We start from the raw sequence: 13,875 nt of genomic DNA, 5'->3' as shown, positions 1-13,875 counted from the left end.
TTAGGAACCTTATGTCCCTGTGAACATTGATAAAAACTTTAATAAGAATAGCCACTATTTGGCTTTTTAAAATAATACAAAGAGAAATGTGAGTTTTCAGGAAAAAACCCCTCAAATTATAAAGCAAAGAATCAGAGAGTTAAATGACATGTGAAGAATATAAAGATATAGCATATATTTAAATTTATGACTTTTCATTCTCTCTCTCCATTTATTACAACAGATTCCAAAAGATTGCTGTCACAACAAGACTATTTTCCTGAGTAGATTTAAGGACACTTTACCAGTATTTTTTTCTTGAAATAATTGAGTTTGCTGAAATAAACTATTCAGCTCAATATTTTTCATCTCCCTCTAACATGAATGCATTTGATTCCTATAAATCTGAGTGAGATCAGTCAGGATTTTATACTTATTTGTTTTCCACAGAGTATATGAGCTAGTAAGAATATATGTTGCATTTATTATAGATCATGTTTTCTATTTGGCAAGATGATTTGAATGATTGAGAGCAATATTTTAGCACATGTAACAGTAGGAAAACAACCAGAAAGGAGAATTGAAGCAAATGTTCCTTACAGTGAGTACTTTAAGTCAATAAAATATTCTGTTGTGATTGAAGCATACGTTTACATATAAAATAGATAAATCATTTAGTATTATGCATACTGTTCATTCTTATGGTTCATTTATGTATATATATCCCTCTCATATAGGTATATATCTATATCATTTAGTCTTTTCATTTGGTTCTCACATGATATGTGTATATATTCCCATTGTATCTTTCAGCCTCAAACATGTGGATGTTTTCTTGGTTTTGTGCCATTTTTATTATTTTGGTTATTGCTAGTATGGACGCAGTAGCCAAGACCACACCATACACCAAATTCACGAAGAAATCTGAGGGAAAAGAGATGCCAAAGGGCCCAAAGCCATCCAGTGGCCTACCTCCAGAAGAAGGAGCCCCCTTCAGAGATGCGGCTGAAAGGGCAGAGCCAACCCCTGACCCCTTAGTCCTTGATTCTGCCTTTGATGCTGCCACTCTCTTCCCCTCCGAAAACCTCACTCTTGACACCGCTGATTTCTTCTTGAATTGCTGTGATTGCTGTTCATCTGGACCGGGGCAAAAGGGAGAACCGGGACAGACTGGAAAGCCAGGTATTTGAAAATACATGAAGCCATATATTTCCCACTTGTACAAACTTAGCGTTGAGAGGTAGTGGATTGGTGGTGGAATTGCCCGAGGGTTTCTACACCATCATGCCAGTGGGACAAGCCTAGGTGTAACAATGTGACAAATGCAATGGGTTCTGTTGCCCAGTGTGCTAAGCAGAGTCACATGTGCAGCTATTAATATTAAAATGAAACGAGATTAAAATTTCAGTTCTTCAGTCACACTGGCCCTATTTCAAGTGCTCAGCAGCCACAAGTGGCCAAAGGGCAGCACAGATTCAGAGCATTTCCATCGTTGCAGAAGGTTCTATTGGATGGTGCTGGTCAGAGCAGAGACTGAGCCTCCCGACAGTAGACTGGTATGTGGTTCTTCCAGTTATGCAGTCATCTCATTAGTGGCTCATGTAAAAAGGTGAAGTGAAAGTTCTGTGGTCTAGTGAGGATGAGTACTGACTGATGGATTTTTGGAGTGCTATTTGTAGTTAGGATTAGCAACAGAACACCTGTGAAGCGGAGAGTAAAGGCAGGATTCAGTGTGCTTCTCATTGAAATTCTGAGGCAGCACTGTCTCCTTGCCCAATAGTCTTCATTGAACATCATGGTTAAATATTTCAAAGTTTCTAAATGTCTTTAATGCATACAGTACGAATATACTCTCACTTTTATTGTACTACGTTTCAGCTTTCCCATGTCCTACAGCAGTAAATTCAAGGTAAAAGTGAGACCAGAATGTCAGTTTCAAATCCATTATTCCCTGACAGAATTACATATAAATATTTGTTGTGTCTTGCCTGAAGGATTTAAAGTCATAAAATCAGAAATTCCACATCCTCATTAAGCTTCTCATTCATTTCATCCTATTGCAGGTACCTTTTGGGAAATGTGATCGGTGTTTATGCAGAGGTGAAATTGAAGGGGAAGGGAGCTGGGTAGGAGTCTGGGGTCCTGAGATTTCAGAGTTGCCACAACATTACTGGCGACCTAATGAGACTAAGGAAATTATATTATTTACCAGGGTTTCTGTCAGTATCAAGTCTGGCTGGAAAGCTGCTTGGGGGGAATGGGAGGTCAAGTAAACACAGCTGGTTGCTAAACTGTTTTCTAAGCCTATAACATCCAGGGCTTTTGTCTTACACTGATGGATTTAGCTAGGCTGTTCTCAGAGCTGAGACTCCAAATACCCAGGACATATATTCTAAAGGTGTGCCACGTTATTGGACTGCCTGGGGCATGCATATATCTTAGTCTGACTAGCTCTGCCATAGACAGACTGTTTGAGAGTTCAGAAGGTCAAGCTGTCACGGTCCTACCTTGGGGAAACTTCATTAGCACTCCAAGTGTCAGTTTCTAAAATAGTAAAATGGGATAAGAATAATGGCAGCTTCATGGAGTCGTCAAGAGAACTGAATGAGGTTATATACAAGGTCTCAGTGTGATGCCTAGAATAGAACACATGCTCAATAAACTGTGTTTATTTTTCTGGTTAGCTGTAGTAGGAGTCTTTTCTTATCCTGTGCAATATTCTGAACCTGATAGGATCCTGTTTTTGAGATTCATAGATATTTTTTCTAGCTTTACCAGTGTTTCAAAAACATTGTTTTCTTGTATTATTTATTTGTTTAATTGAAGCATAGATGATTTGCAGTGTTGTGTTAGATTCTGGTGTATGGCAAAGTGATTCAATTTATATATATATAAATGAAAAGAAAAAAGTGAAAGTGGGAGTCACTCAGTTCAGTTCAGTTCAGTCACTCGGTCGTATCCAACTCTTTGTGATCCTCTGGTCTGTAACCTACCAGGATACTCCACCCATGGAATTTTCCAGGTAAGAATACTGGAGTGGGTTGCCATTGCCTTCATCAGGGGATCTTCCCAACCCAGGATTTGAACCTGGGTCTCCTGCATTGCATGCAGATTCTTTACCATCTGAGTTACCAGAGAAGCCCATATATGCATATTCTTTTTCGTATTTTTCCATTACAGTTTATTACAGCATATTGAATATAGTTTCCTGTGATACACAGTAGGACCTTGTTGTTTATTTATTTTATATATACTAGTATATATCTGCTAATCCCAAACTCTTAATTTATCCTTCCCTGATTCCCTTCCCTCTTTGGTAACCATGATTTTGTCAAAAACATTGTAGTAATGTGTAATGTTTAATGTTGTATAAAAACAACATTAAACAAACTTGAAGATGAAAGTAAATCTGCTCAAACCCAACTATTTATTTTTTTCGTTATCTGTTAGTTCTTGGTCACATGAACACACATACATTACATATATCACATTTGTATCATCTACTGTGATATAAGTAATAACTGTAGATTTTAAAAAGTCATGAACCTAATTTTACAGTTTCTGAATGAAAGTATTTTGAAGTATACAGCTGTATCTAATATCTTGCAAAGATAAAATTACATTTGAAACTTTTATCTCCAGCTTCTTTCATTAATTCAGTTATGATAATAGCTACTGTTTCCATTGTTTCCCCATCTATTTGCCATGAAGTGATGGGATTGGATGCCATGATTTTAGTTTTTTGAATGTTGAGTTTTAAGCCAGCTTCTTCACTCTCCTCTTTCACTTTCATCAAGAGATTCTTTAGTTCCTCTTCACTTTCCGCCATAAGGGTGGTGTTATTTACATATCTGAGATTATTGATACTTCTCCTGGCAAACTTGATTCCAGCTTGTGCTTCATCCAGCCCTGCATTTAGCATGATGTACTCTGCATATAAGATAAATAAGCAGGCTGACAATATACACCTTAATGTACTTCTTTCTCAGTTTGGAACCAGTCTGTTCCATGTCCGGTTCTAACTGTTGCTTCTTGACCTGCATACAGATTTCTCAGGAGGTAGGTTAGGTGGTCTGGTCTTCCCATCTCTTTAAGAATTTTCCACAGTTTGTTGTGATCCACACAATCAAAGGCTTTAGCTAGTAAATGAAGCAGATGTTCTTCTGGAATTCTCTTGCTTTTTTCTGTGATCCAATGGATGTTGACAATTTGATCTCTGGTTCCTCAGGCTTTTCTAAATCCAGCTTGAACATCTGGGAGTTCTTGGTTCACATACTGTTGAAACCTAGCTTGGAAAATTTTCAGCATTACTTTACTAGCATGTGAGATGAGTGCAATTGTGTGGTAGTTTGAACAAGTCTTTGGCACTGCCCTTCTTGGGATTGGAGTGAAAACTGACCTTTTCCAGTCCTGTAGCCACTGCTGAGTTTTCCAAATTTGCTGGTATTCTGAGTGCAGCACTTTAACAGCAATATCTTTTAGGACTGGAAATAGCTTAGCTGGAATTCCATCACCTCTAGTAGCTTTGTTCATAGTGGTGCTTCCTAAGGCCCAGTTGACTTTGCACTCCAAGATGTCTGGGCTCCAAAATCACTGCAGATGGTGACTGCAGCCATGAAATTAAAAGATGCTTGCTCCTTGGAAGAAAAGCTATGACAAACCTAGACAGCATATTAAAATGCAGAGACATTACTTTGTCAACAAAGTCCATATAGTCAAAATTCTGGTTTTCCAGTAGCTATGTATGGATGTGAGAGTTGGGCCATAGAGAAAGTACAGCACTGAAGAATTGATGCTTTTGAAATGTGGTACTGGAGAAGACTCTTGAGAGTCCCTTGGACTGCAAGGAGATCAAACTAGTCGGTCTTAAAGGAAATCAATCCTGAATATTCATTGGAAGGACTGATGCTGAAGCTGAAACTCCAGTACTTTGACCACCTGATTCGAAGAACTGACTCTTTGGAAAAGACCCTGGTGCTGGGAAAGATTGAAGGCAGGAGGAGACGGGGACAGCAAAGGATGAGATGGTTGGATGGCATCACTGATTCAATGGACATGAGTTTGAGTAAGCTCTGAGAGTTGGTGGACAGGGAAGCCTGGCGTGCTGCAGTCCATGGGGTCATAAAGAGTCAGACATGACCGAGCTACCTACTGTGTGCCAAGAACTCTTAAGCACTTTATTGTTTCTCATCTTTGTAGAAAATGTTTAAAATATTATTACATGTCAGTGGATGATTTAATTGCATTTCAGAGAATTTTATGTAATTCTAGAGGTCATGTAACCTGAGAGTGTTCAACTTGGAATCAAACTAAATTTTTGCAGCTTCCAGCCCCAGCTGTTCAATTAAGTCTAGTCTTCTGTTATTTACACTAAACTAACCATGATATCAGAGAAGGCAATGGCACCCCACTCCAGTACTCTTGCCTGGAAAATCCCATGGATGGAGGAGCCTGGTGGGCTGCAGTCCATGGGGTTGCTAAGAGTCAGATACGACTGAGCGACTTGACTTTCACTTTTCACTTTCATGCATTGGAGAAGGAAATGGCAACCCGCTCCAGTGTTCTTGCCTTGGGAATCCCAGGGACAGGGATCCTGGTGGGCTGCCGTCTATGGGGTTGCACAGAGTCGGACATGACTGAAGTGACTTAGCAGCAGCAGCAACCATGATGTAGATGGAAGAGTAGCCCCAGTACCCCTTGTACTCTGCAGACACTTGCTTTGTGCTCCCTGTGCCAAACTGGACACTGCCCTTTATCATTTCCCTCATGACCACATTAGGCATTTGGGTGTCATGAAGAAGGGGGTCATTGCACAGTGACTGACTGACCTTGCTTGCTTCTGCCCCACTCCACCCTCCCATTTATTTTCCATTACTTTCCTTTCTGCTCTTCCTGCTTTTCTAGACAGAGGAGCTTAACCACTGTTTAAGTGTGCCTTCAGCCTTAACCTCTGCTGCAAGCAATTTATTAAAGTGCTTCATCCAAACAAATACAATGTTCTTTCAAAAAGGAAATTCGACAGATTGAATATAATTTTCTGCATTCCATCAGCATTAATTATAATAATTAAGATGAAAGATTACAATTTAATTGAGTGCACTTATCTATAGGGTTAACTTTCAAAGAAATTGGCCACAAATTATTCTAGTCAGGGGTTGCAAAACAGTTCCTATGCTTAAACAAGGCTGGAGTTGTAGGAAGGATAATTGTCTTTGGCCTGGGTCTATGTGTGGTCCAGGTAAGTGGAAGGGATCCAGGCTGCTGGGACAAGCAAGGAACTAGTGATGTTATGAACCCCGCACCAACTGCCCCTTGGCCTTCTTTACCCTGATCGCTAGGTCTGTTCATGGTCTTTTCCATTGCTGTTTTTCCCGAAATACTCATCTTTTCTTTTTGGTCTTGGAAAATTCTAATTTGTTCATTGTGTCTTAGCTTAATGCCCCTTTTTTCCCCAGGATGTCTACTCTGTTCCCATAAGTTAATTTTTTTTAACCACAATCTACAATAGGAACTTCTTCGTTTCTTCACATTGCTAACAGCAGTGTAGCCATTTCTATTTATTTTTGTGGTAATTTGCTCACGTTTCTCTTTTATGGGCTCTCAGCTCCATGGGGGAAAAGGGGCTGCTGGAATGTTGATGGCTGATTCCTGACACCTAGCTGGATGCTTGATGTATAGGACTCTGCAGTAGTTCCTGAGTCAATGAATAAGAGAAGGAATGGGAAAACCCACAGTGCTAGGTATTCTGGTTTTACTTCTTATTTGAAAGTGCAGTCCACATGAGCTTAATAGTCAGGTATTTTGTTCCTATTGTTTGATATAGTACTGCTTCTCTGAATCATTTGATCACTGCCATGAATTCAGTGACAAGTACTAATGGGCTCAATTTATCTATTCAGGTAGTGCAAAATTGCAAATCAGACAAAAATATTGTCCTTAGAACTCTGTAATAGTTTATTTTCACCCAGATCTTATCATTACTACACTGACAGTCATTGGCATCAATAAAGTGACTGCTTTTTTTGAACTAGTGAATTTCAAAAGAGAATTTTCCTGCCCTGATGGTTTTTAAATCTCATTTCCAGGTTTTAAGGGAGAGGCTGGTAATATAGGGATCCCAGGGTCACCAGGAATTGTTGGACCCCAAGGTCCAAAAGGCCAGAAAGGAGAGAAAGGTAGGTGATTATATTCATTTCATGTTGAAACTCAACAGATGTTCTGCATCATTTTTAAGAAGAGCAGCTTGCTAAGAAAATACCAGCTTCTTGCAGGTGGATCAAGTTTTTAAAATGTAAAAACTTGGTAAGACATAGTGTGAGTTACATTTGATATTAAAATGTTAACTTTATAAATAGCCAATTGAGAATTTTAAACTTGCCTGGTAATCTCTCTTTCACAATACACACACACACACACACACCTTTCCTATTTCTCATAGTCCACCTGGCTGACCCAGTGACTGGGAGCCACAGGGCATACACATTCTGGGGAAGTGTACTTTTCTTTTTTTTTTTTTAATTAGCCAACAGCTTGAAGTTTGCAGGGTCTTAATTCCCTGACCAGGGATCAAACCCATGTCGTCTGCAGTGGAACACAGAGCCCTAACCACTGGACCGTCAGAGAATTCAAGGGGATCTTTTCCTATATATTCCCATTTGAGTTCTTCTTTATGATGCAAATTAACTTCCTACTAGATAAAACTAATCAGAGCAGGCAATCCTCTAGAATATTCCATTTAGGCAAATGGCCTACCTGCTAAGAAAAATATGACATATCCTTTAGCTCACCCTCAAATCAGGGGTGTGTCAACGGTGGGAAGAAAACTGAATTAAAATAGAAGACATCAGGCTAATTGCAGTGACCTTGGACCCATCACTTTACCTCACCTGGATATTGAGGGACTAGACTATATATTTCTTTATACTCTGTTTAAAGAAGATCTGTTGTTTTGTGTGCTTTACTAGATCTTTTCCAGCTCAGAAATTCTATAATTCCATAGATTTATCAGCAAAGAGGGTGTCCTGCCCAGGGAAATCCCTGGCTCTATAAGTGCTTTGAGGTATTGAAGGAAGGTTACAGATTCATTGGGACATTTAGAAATTCCTCAGGGAATACCACCAGCCTGTAGAAATACCATCTATCCATCAAGGTAAATGTTTTAGCCTCAGTGTCACATGTCAAAAAATCTAATATCATCTATACATCACACTCTGCATGGCTCAGGAACTGCCTAACTCGTTTCTAGTAGAACATTCAGTGAAGTAATTACTCAAAAAAGATGCTAAGGTAAGAGAGAGCCACTTCACACTTGTCAGTTAGGCGATTTTCATTCTCGGAAACATTTAATCCTTCTGTGGCTGAATTATGTTAGCAGAAAGCTCTGTGAAATAAAGATGAGTGATGAACTTCCCCAGTGATTCATACATTTGGAAGTTAGACTTCTGCAAGTAGAAGAAAAAAACAGGGAAGTATTGTAAAATAAAGTTCTTAAGAATATGCTTCTGATGAAGGATCAAAAGTAGAAATTCATTTAGCCAGTCTATAAAGTGACAACTGTACTTTCCTTTTACTTCCACTTAACTTGGACTCTTGCTTAAGACTTACAGTGAAAAAAAATAAATGAGTAGTATGACTGCATTTTGGATAATTTTATCTGATTGAGTAAGTTCATTGTAAGTAGTTAAACTCTTTAAATGAACTCAAGAATCAGAATAACTGTGCAGTGAAGGTCAGGATATGAATATTGACAAGGACTGGGAATAGAATTATTCCTTCACTTCCATTCATAGTTATGTTCCCTTGAAAGGTACACAGAATTTTCCTGATGGCCTATGGGTTAATTTCCAAAATTTAAATTTCATGTGGAATGATAATGGAGGAGCCATTATCAGTTACTTAGAAAACTCTGCTGACTGGCTTATGGTGGGGGCGGGGGGTGGATTTCTCTAGCTAGTCTTATGAAATTTGGCTGAGTCTCTTCTCATGACTTTTAATTTGGTTTAGGGTTTCTTTTTCCCTTGCAAAAATGGAACAAAATATGTTGGTTATATCATAAATAATATGGCTGGCAAATTGATGCCAACCAATATTATATACAATCATGTTTGACTCTGTACAGATTTCTAAACTTTTTCATGCCTACGTTTCTTCTGTGATAAAAGCGTTGACAAAAATATCTGCTCTATCTTTCTTGATGGGAAATGCTACAGACTTTTGGAAATGAAAAACGTCCCAGGTGATGAAATGTGCTTTGTTATGTGAGTTTCTCTGTTATATTAGAGACTGTTTTATTATCAAATAAATGTTAATATTATATTTAAAAAGGTTGAAATGTAAAAATTCATGGTAAGAGTTTGGAACATTACATGGTGCAAAGTAAATGCTAAGTGAGAGTTAGTTATTGTTATTACTATTATTTTTGCTATTATTTACAATTAAAATAAATCTAGAGTGGCTGTACTATAATATCTTTGGCCTTTGGCCAGGCCCATATAAAAGTTTATTTTGTGGTAATACAGCAAATATCTAAACCCCTGGATATTTTAATTTTTTTCAAACATGAATTTTCAGTTTTATAATTTGCCCAAAGATCATATGAAAAACATGCAAACAAAAAGAAAATCAGCTTTTCCTTGATGCTCTATGTATGTCAAGGACAATATTTTTTTCCTAAGTGGGTTTTTACCACGAATAGTTTTAGCTGATTGCAAAATGTTGTACTCTGTGTCAGCTTATATAGTGCATGGCACTATTTCTCAGACATTGTGAGGAATATAAAAAAGAGGACTTTTTAACTGTCATTCAAAATTCATAATAGGAAGCACACAAACACAGACGTATATAATGTAAAGCAGAATATCATGAGTTTTGTATGAGATCTGAAAAGCTACAAGATTGCTGAGGCAAAAGCTGAACTCTGATGAAGAGATTTGGCACTACCTCCAAATCCTTTAAATGGCTTACCATCAATTGGAATAAAATGTTCCTAATGATGCTCAATGAATTCTTTTCCCATATTGTCTTTACCTTTACACATTTTGATAAAGGAAACAATGGAATGTGACACAGGTGTGAAATAGATGTTAGTTATATCATGGTTAATATAGCTGGAAAAAAGCTAATCTTGGTATCATTTTAGGATTCAAGGGAGAACGTGGAGACCAAGGAGCAAGTGGAGTTCCAGGATACCCAGGAAAGCCTGGAGAACCAGGTAGCTTATCAGTTCAGTTCAGTTGCTCAGTCATGTCCGACTCTTTGAGACCCCATGAACCACAGCATGCCAGGTCTCTCTGTCCATCACCAACTCCTGGAGCCTACCCAAACTCATGTCCATCGAGTCAGTGATGCCATCCAACCATCTCATCCTCTGTCATCCCCTTCTCCTCCCGCCCTCAATCTTTCCCAGCATCAGGGTCTTTTCAAATGAGTCAGCTGTTTGCATCAGTTGGCCAAAGTATTGGAGTTTCAGCTTCAACATCAGTCCTTCCAATGAACACCCAGGACTGATCTCCTTTAGGATAGACTGGTTGGATCTCCTTGCAGTCCAAGGGACTCTCAAAAGCTTATCAGTATATCTATTGTGTGCAGTCACATGTGTGGTATAGCCTTTAATTTTCTTCCTGTTTGTATTTAAAGTTATCAAGGAGGTCAAAGGGAAATATAAATTAATAATCTAATAATTCAGTGTACTGATTGGTGGAATGTCACCAGCACTAGTTTGGGAGTCTGGAGATGATAGAAGTATCTGAGCTCTGCTCCTCTCTCTAGCTGTCCTTGGGGAAAAGATACCTCAATCTTTCCGGGTTGAGGTTCTTTCCCTGGAAGATTCTGGGTTTTGATGGGCAATGTGGAGATGTATGAGAATAGCTGGATTGGACCAAAACGCAAAGTGTAATAGAACACAATGGGCAACTATAGTTCTAATACTGCCTCATCTTAACAGTAAATACACAATATCTAAGTATAAGCTATTGCTTTTCAGTAGCGTTAGCTCTTCCCCTTATGAGAGAGTAGCTTTATTTGAATGACTCAGTGTAAGAGTCTCCTCTGCGCCGCCATTGCTCAGGGGAGAACCAGACTTCCAGTTCCAGTTAGGAGGTTGTATTTCCTTTTGTGAGCTCTCTGATAATAGCCTCAGCTGGTAAAGAACCTGCCTGCCAATGTAGGAGATGCAAGAGATGCAGGTTTAATCTCTGGGTCAGGAAGATCCCCTGGAGAAGGAAATGGCATCCTAGTCCAGGATTCTTGCCTGGGAAATCCCATGGACAGAGGAGCCTGGAGGGTTACAGTCCATGGGGCAGCAAAAAAGTTGAACACAGACTGAGCACATACATACACTGATAATAGCATCCTGGTCATACCCTATGTGAGCCTTAACCATGATTTAAATTTTCCATTTCAGGTGGAATTGGTCCTAAGGGGGACACAGGAAACATTGGCCCAACGGGAGTGAAAGGACAAAAAGGCTCGAAGGGGGACACGTGTGCCAATGGTACCAAAGGAGATAAAGGAGACAGAGGGCCTGTAGGAGCACCAGGCTTGAATGGAGAGCCTGGTGCCAAGGGAGAGAAGGGCGAAGTGGGGGACAAGGGCTACTCTGGAGATTCCGGGGAGAGGGGAGAAAAGGGAGAAAAAGGCGAGGAGGGCATGAAAGGAGAGAAAGGCAGCAAAGGAGATAATGGAATGGAAGGGAAAAGTGGCTCAGATGGCCTTCCTGGGGTGCCAGGTGATCCAGGAGTCAAAGGAGAAAAGGGAGAGTTGGGAATTCCTGGTCTCATGGGACCCGTGGGACCCAAGGGCGAGCTGGGGAGCAAAGGGGTCAGGGGGTCGATCGGGAAGAAGGGTTCTCGGGGCCTCAAGGGCTCCAAGGGGGAGCAGGCCAGAGTCCCACGGTCGGCTTTCAGTGCTGCTTTATCCAAGCCCTTCCCTCCTCCCAATGCCCCTATCAAGTTTGATAAGGTTCTCTATAATGACCAAGGGAATTATAGCCCTGTCACTGGGAAATTTAACTGTAGTATTCCTGGGGCCTACGTTTTCTCCTACCATATCACCGTGAGGGGCCGACCTGCTCGGATCAGCCTGGTGGCCTGGAACAGGAAGCAGTTCAAGTCCAGAGAGACGCTCTATGGCCATGAAATAGACCAGACCTCTCTCCTCGTCATCCTGAAATTAAGAGCAGGGGACCAAGTCTGGCTGGAAGTTTCAAAGGATTGGAATGGGGTGTACGTCAGTGCTGAGGATGACAGCATTTTTACTGGGTTCCTTTTGTACCCAGATGAAAACCCTAGCATTTCACCATGATCTTATGTCTTCAACACTGTAGTTTGGGTTTAGGAGAAGTCAAGTAACATTGGGTAGTGCTGTTGGAAAAAATAACCTTTGTTATTTTCATGATTATAAAAATAATACAGAAAAATTAAGAAAAAATGATATCACTTAGGTTGAATAATTCCTATTTTAAGACATCACCTTTAAGAATATTTACACATATTTGAGAGCATGTATCTATTAATTTTGTAGCTAGGTTTTTTCATTTTAGCATTATAATGGCATTTCTTATGTCCTTTAAATAATAATATCTGTATATAAAATATGAAGATTTATAATAAATATATTCTTACTAAATATTTCCTATATTTCATTAAAATGTATATAACTCTTTTCTTTGTGAATATGAGGCTAACAGCTAACATACAGTGGGCAGATATTTCTCAGAAATTTCTAATTCTGTTGGGAGGATTGCCTGCCAATGAAATGGAACTAGTCCCATGTTAGTTTAATTCAGGGTGAAAACACAGAAAGAATAATAAAGACTAGCTAAAGTATCTTTAAAATTAATCACTGTGTAAGTGTTTGCTCATAAAAAGCCTGCATTATATGGATTTGTGTGTTGGGTAAATGGTAAAAAGAAAGTTGATAAAGATACTGCTCATTATAGCAAAGATCCAACCATTCGTCTAATTATTGTGCTTAGAAGAATTAAATGCCCCCCCAAAAGATTCCAGAGGAAAATTAAATCATTATTGATCTAAAATTTCAGTCCTTTCTTTATGGAAGAACATTTAATTTGGATAAATTCTTTGGCTTCATTATCATCTCTAAAATAATTAATTCTGGTTATTCAGTAATAACACTGCTGGAACAGGTGAGTATTGGGAATTCATTTGCAATGTGACTATTTAATACTGTGAATATATAATAACTTAGCAGCCTCATTTTTTTAAAGAAGTGAATTTATTGACTCTAAATTTAATTTGGTTTAATGAAGGCATATAGTTATACAGATTTGCAAATCTTGGTGGTCAGATCAGGGACTGGGTGATGGTGGATTTTCTGGCCTTGCTTTGCCAGATAAACTCTGAAAAACATAACTCATTTTTGATAAGTGTTTCCCAAACTATGTTCAGAGGAAAACCATTACTGGAAGTTGTTATTATGAGCTACTGCAAAGAATGGATTCTGTGTCAAACAAATGTTGAAAATCTTATATTCTGTCTCCCTCTTAAAGGTTCATAAAGCATGTGAGTGTAGTCCCTGACATTCCCACAGAAAAGAAATTTGTTTAATTTTGCTTTATCCAATGATCCTATACTTATTTTGAATACAGAATTCATCAAGCAACATCCCGTGGAACAGCATTCTGTAAGATGCCAATTTTGGAAATACTGCATTAGTTTCTTATCCGAAGACTACCCAGCAGGCTGGGGTAAAGTTTACTCTCAAGAGTTTGCCCTTCCTTCAGCAAATTCTTCTCTATTTAGATTGTAATATTGGTTTAACTGTGGCTTTGCACACAAGAGGGGGTAAGAATTTTCAAGTGATTAAAATAGTGATACTTGTACTTAGAATTATCTTTTCCAATTTGAGGATGGGATAGTGAAGAGATTCCAGGAACTT

General features: G+C 39.0%; 1 protein-coding gene across 1 annotated transcript; it reads left to right on the top strand.

Moving 5' to 3' along the window:
* Window positions 1-798: 798 nt before the first annotated feature.
* On the top strand, window positions 799-12,492 carry OTOL1 (otolin 1). Its single transcript, XM_027552370.1, has 4 exons — window positions 799-1,161; window positions 7,065-7,154; window positions 10,118-10,189; window positions 11,381-12,492. Exons 1-4 carry the CDS (start codon window positions 801-803, stop codon window positions 12,277-12,279), a joined length of 1,422 nt encoding a protein of 473 aa, XP_027408171.1. The 5' UTR covers window positions 799-800; the 3' UTR covers window positions 12,280-12,492.
* The last annotated feature ends 1,383 nt before the right edge of the window (window positions 12,493-13,875 follow it).

This window comes from Bos indicus x Bos taurus, chromosome 1 (genome assembly GCF_003369695.1).
Source record: "Bos indicus x Bos taurus breed Angus x Brahman F1 hybrid chromosome 1, Bos_hybrid_MaternalHap_v2.0, whole genome shotgun sequence".
NCBI lineage: Eukaryota > Metazoa > Chordata > Mammalia > Artiodactyla > Bovidae > Bos > Bos indicus x Bos taurus.
Note: the sequence above shows the minus strand (reverse complement) of the source record. Positions and strands in the feature narration are given on the sequence as shown.